The 4,437-nt window shown below is 39.6% G+C and overlaps 2 protein-coding genes across 2 annotated transcripts in view; both read left to right on the plus strand.

The window, feature by feature from the left end:
• The first annotated feature begins 293 nt into the window (after positions 1-293).
• Positions 294-2,910, plus strand: LOC102208951 (piggyBac transposable element-derived protein 3-like). The gene is made up of 2 exons (XM_005748358.1): positions 294-515; positions 1,126-2,910. The coding sequence occupies exons 1-2, from the start codon at positions 424-426 to the stop codon at positions 2,624-2,626; spliced, it is 1,593 nt and encodes a 530-aa protein (XP_005748415.1). The 5' UTR covers positions 294-423; the 3' UTR covers positions 2,627-2,910.
• Positions 2,911-4,001: 1,091 nt separating this feature from the next.
• The window catches only part of LOC102214842 (protein NLRC3-like), a 17,564-nt gene continuing 17,128 nt past the window's right edge, over positions 4,002-4,437 (plus strand). Inside the window, exons 1-2 of the mRNA XM_005748379.2 lie at positions 4,002-4,078; positions 4,163-4,261. Of these exons, the coding sequence (XP_005748436.2) occupies positions 4,002-4,078; positions 4,163-4,261 (176 nt within the window). The remainder of the gene's footprint in view (positions 4,079-4,162; positions 4,262-4,437) is intronic.

The raw sequence follows: 4,437 nt of genomic DNA on the forward strand, positions 1-4,437 counted from the left end.
ACCTGGTGGCTTTGAACTTTTCTTGTCCATCTTCCATTGGTTTTAATTTTGCACTCCAGTATGAACACCCATCCCTCATTCAAATCATGAATACATAATGGACTTGGATTTACAACATTATAAATGAAATGGACTCTATTTGGAAGCAGCAGGGCCCCCTCCAGTCCTTTCGACGGCTTGTGTGTGAGACTTTAAATCATCAAACTGTAAATTTTACATTGTGATTGATCCCTTTACCCCTAGTCCTAAAGTGTATATTTATTTTCTTACTCTTCTTATATATCCTCCTGAGACCCAGCAGTTCATTTATGTGCACTGTAGTACACATTTAGTTTTTGCTTGTATCTCTCATACTCTACATGCCACTCTGCTAAATCCTGTTGTTTCTTAGAGAGGACAAGTGTACCTTTAAAATGATGTCACATGTGTGGGGGTGTGGCCTTGCCAACTATCCTTTTCCCTCCTTTTCAAAATGGCTGGCATCCCTACAAGCACATTTTATGGAAGAAGGAAAGGTAAGCATGATATTTACATTTAAAGTGTTTTTGCAACTCATATTTTGATAAATTTTCAAAAATAAACATCTAGTAAGTAATTTGAGGAAGTTTTCAGAACTAAGCTTATTTAATTTCACAGAGCAAATGACTAATTTATTAATGTGTACTCCAGTGCACGTCAGGACTTTGTACTTATTTTTATTTCACATTTTTCTAGTAGACAGCTCTTTGACAGAGGCAGAGAGAATTCTTAACAGAATCATTGAGGGAGATTCAGACATAGATCTTTCAGAAGATGAGAGTCATGTGAGCCAGACAGGAGAGGGTGAGAACCCAGATGAGGGACCAGACGAAGATGACCAAGATGCAGGGCCAGATGTAATGGAGAAAGACACAGGGCCAGCTGAAATCTGCCGTCGTCCTATCTGGTCCAAAACCAACATGTAGGAGAATCTGGAATTTTTGATTTTGAGTACAAAAGTACCAGTAACATACAGAAATGTTTTACAGTAAATTAAGTTAACTTGTAAAGATAGTGTAAAAGTGTTTTAAGTGAACTATATCGGATATTTGAGTATAAATAACTTTTCTGACTTTTGTTTTGCTAAGTAATTTTTCTTTATCTTAGGTTCATGCCTGTGTTGGAAGAATGCAGAATTCAAGATGATGGCACACTAATGACACGTAATGATTGGAGCCCACAGCAGTATTTCCAGCAGTACATTGATAAAAAACTAATTCAGGACTTGTCCTTCTTCACCAACCAGCGTATGGTACGGGATTCAGGGTGTAGTTTAAACACAACACCAGAGGAGATCAATACCTTTTTAGGAATCTCTGTGTACATGGCATGCCTTGGATATCCGAGAATTAGAATGTACTGGGCTGCCAAAACAAGAGTCGCAATTATAGCTGATTCCATGACACGTGATCGTTTCTACAAGATCAGGTCCTCGCTGAAAGTGGTTGACGATCTCAGTGTGCCAGAAAGCGAAAAGAAAAAGGATCCCCTGTGGAAAGTCAGACCAGTTCTAAAGAGGGTCCTCCAAGGTTGCCTCAATCTGCCCAGGCCAACAAAGGTCTGTATTGATGAACAGATCGTTCCATTCACTGGCCAATGTCCAGTTCGTCAGTTTGTACCTGGAAAGCCAAATCCAACAGGATTAAAAGTGTTTGTTCTTGCAAGTCCAGGTGGTTTAGTGCTTGATTTTGAAACCTACATGGGAAAGAACACCTTCACTCAAGTCCAACAGATGGGAATAAGTGGAAATGCAGTCTTGCGTTTAACAGAGACACTTCCTAGAGGATCACTAGTCTACTTTGACCGGTATTTTACCACCATCAGTCTTCTGGATGCTCTTAAAGAAAGGGGCCTTCTAGGTACAGGAACAATTCAAAAGAATCGAATCCCAAAAGAGTGCCACTTCACTGCTGACAACATCCTGAGCTCAAAACCAAGAGGTTCGTCAGAAATGATTGTACGGAGACCTGATGAAATAGCAGTCACCAAGTGGATGGACAACAAGCCTGTTGTCATGGCATCAACTGCTCATGGAATTGAGCCCCAGGATACCTGTTCCAGATGGTCAAAGAAAGAACAGAGACAAATCCAAGTCCCAAGACCTGCAGTGGTTGCAGAATATAATATCAACATGGGAGGGGTTGACCTATGTGATCGCATGCTCAGCTTCTACAGAATATCTAGCCGGACCAAGAAGTGGACTGTTCGCACCATACTTCATTTCATTGATCTGGCCATCACCAACTCATGGCTTCAATATCGACAAGACAGCGAGGCCATGCAACAAGCTGAAAAGAATACACAGTACCTGGAGTTCAAGCTCCTCTTGGCTGAAGAACTGATAAACAAGGGACAAACATGGGAACAAGACCTAAATAATACCAGTGATGAAGAGTTCTCTCCAGAAATCAAGAAAAGGAAGCCCCAAACAGATGAGAGTGTAAGAAAATATGGTGCACTCCACTTGCCTGAAATGGTTAACAGCCCAAGGCCTTTCAGGTGCAGAATGCTTGGGTGCAACAGTAAAACATATGTGAGATGTGTGAAGTGCAAAATGTTCCTCTGTGTATCCAAAAAATCACAGTGCTTTCTTAGATATCATAAATGAATGGACTTTTGTGAAATAAATTAAAAAAAAAACAGTGCAATCAGTTGTTCCTAGACGAATGGCCTACAGCCAGTGAAATGTCAGTGACTTCTAAGTTGACCCATGATCTACTGTTTTGTGATGTTTTTATGTAAATATGTTTTAAAATCCTGCTTACAAAGATTTCAGTGCAGCATTTAATTTTTTTAATCAGCTCTTGAATTTTGTTAGTTTCACATTCGTGATCAATGAACTCCCCTTGTGCACTGGAGTGCACATGTTGTAAAATTTAAATTAAATCTGTTAAAAACAAAATTGTTTTTGCAATGTGTTTTTTACCAAGCCAATACTTGATTTATATTAAAAAAATCAAAATCAAAATACTTTTTTTTCCTGGGTCTTAGGAGGATATATTGTTTGTTTACTTGCACTGCTGTAACTGGAGCCTCGTCCTCTCGTCTCTCTATATACTGTACTTATATAGCGGAGATGACAATAAAGTTTTACGTTGACTTCAGCAGCGAGCAGGTGCACCGAGGGCTCTCGCGCTCACTTTTCATGTACAGAATTTCGAAAAAACATCGGTGCAAATTATAAGTCTATATTATAATGTCTGGTGTTTTCGTGTTTGTTGGTTTGACCTCACAGCCGATTGTTCATTCAGTGGGCTGGTTTCAGTCCTTATGCAAATGTATTGTTTATGAGATTGGGGAAACCTGCAGTCAGCTGAGTCTGAAGAAGTCACTTGGATGAGTGACTAAATGTTTCTCCCACTGAAAATGCTGCGTCCAGATGAACAGAATCAACTTTTTTAAAGTGTTCTTGAGAAATAGCTCTCCAGGCTTTCCAAAGGTCTTTTGAAAGCTCTTCTTTACACGTTAGCTACTTTTTACTCATTTTCAGTCCAGTTCTTATACCTGAGCCTTCAGAAGAATTTCTTTGTATCGTTTTTTTGCTAAGCCACTGTAGACTGACGTACGAATCATTCAAGCATAAAAAGGCATCTAACCCTTGGGTTAGATCAACTTGGCAAAGAACCAGTTTAAATTAAATTAAATTTAAATTGTATTTTTGGGTATTTTGTTAAGATAAAGAGACAATTTGTTCTCATTTCTGTAATTTAGTCTATTAAATAAAATGACATAATATAAGGTTTTCACTCAGCATGGTTTGCAGCATGTCCTTCAAAAGAAAAAAAAAAGAGTGATACATACTTTCAGTTATCAACTGAAATGTTTGAAAATGGACTGGAGGTTCCAGTTAAGCTGAATGTATCATGTGTGCTGTGCTTCATGACAGGAGGATTACAGTTGATGTGCACACGAATGATTTGTGTTTCCTCTGCAGGTGAAGGTAGAAAGTGTGTGTGAGCTGTTGTGGATGTGAATTCAGCAGCATGGATCAGTGTGAGGACAGAGAGGAGGGAGTCCCTCCCTCTAAAACCACTCTGTGTGGGGAACATGAGAGCCAGAGGTGAGATGACCATCTCTAACTGTCCAGGACTCTAATCCATGTCAAAGCTCAGCACTCACATCACTGCTCCATCATTATTCACAGGAACCAATCTGGAGCTGAACCCAGCTGTGTGTCCTTAAAGAGTGACGGGTCAAAGAGTATTGGTGGCAATTTTAAAGAACAACCCTTTGCTGCAGAGAGGTAAGCTGATAGTAACGTGAACTCTGATAGCAAACAATTTGGTGTCTGATTTAAATGAACTACTTGATGATGTTTCATTGTCGCCAAAGTAATGGTAAATGGCCTGCATTTGTATAGCGCTTTTCTAGTCCATAGGACCCCAAAGCGCTTTACACTACATTCAGTCATTCACCCAT

Source organism: Pundamilia nyererei, unplaced genomic scaffold, assembly GCF_000239375.1.
Source record: "Pundamilia nyererei isolate P.nyererei 1_Seehausen unplaced genomic scaffold, PunNye1.0 scaffold00220, whole genome shotgun sequence".
NCBI classification, from domain to species: Eukaryota; Metazoa; Chordata; class Actinopteri; order Cichliformes; family Cichlidae; genus Pundamilia; species Pundamilia nyererei.

Excerpts from the sequence above, each read along its gene's own strand:
- LOC102208951 (XM_005748358.1), top strand. The coding sequence starts at position 424 with ATGTGTGGGGGTGTGGCCTTGCCAACTATCCTTTTCCCTCCTTTTCAA. Across the intron at positions 516-1,125 it reads ATTTTATGGAAGAAGGAAAG|GTTCATGCCTGTGTTGGAAG; the intron begins GTAAGCATGATA and ends TCTTTATCTTAG.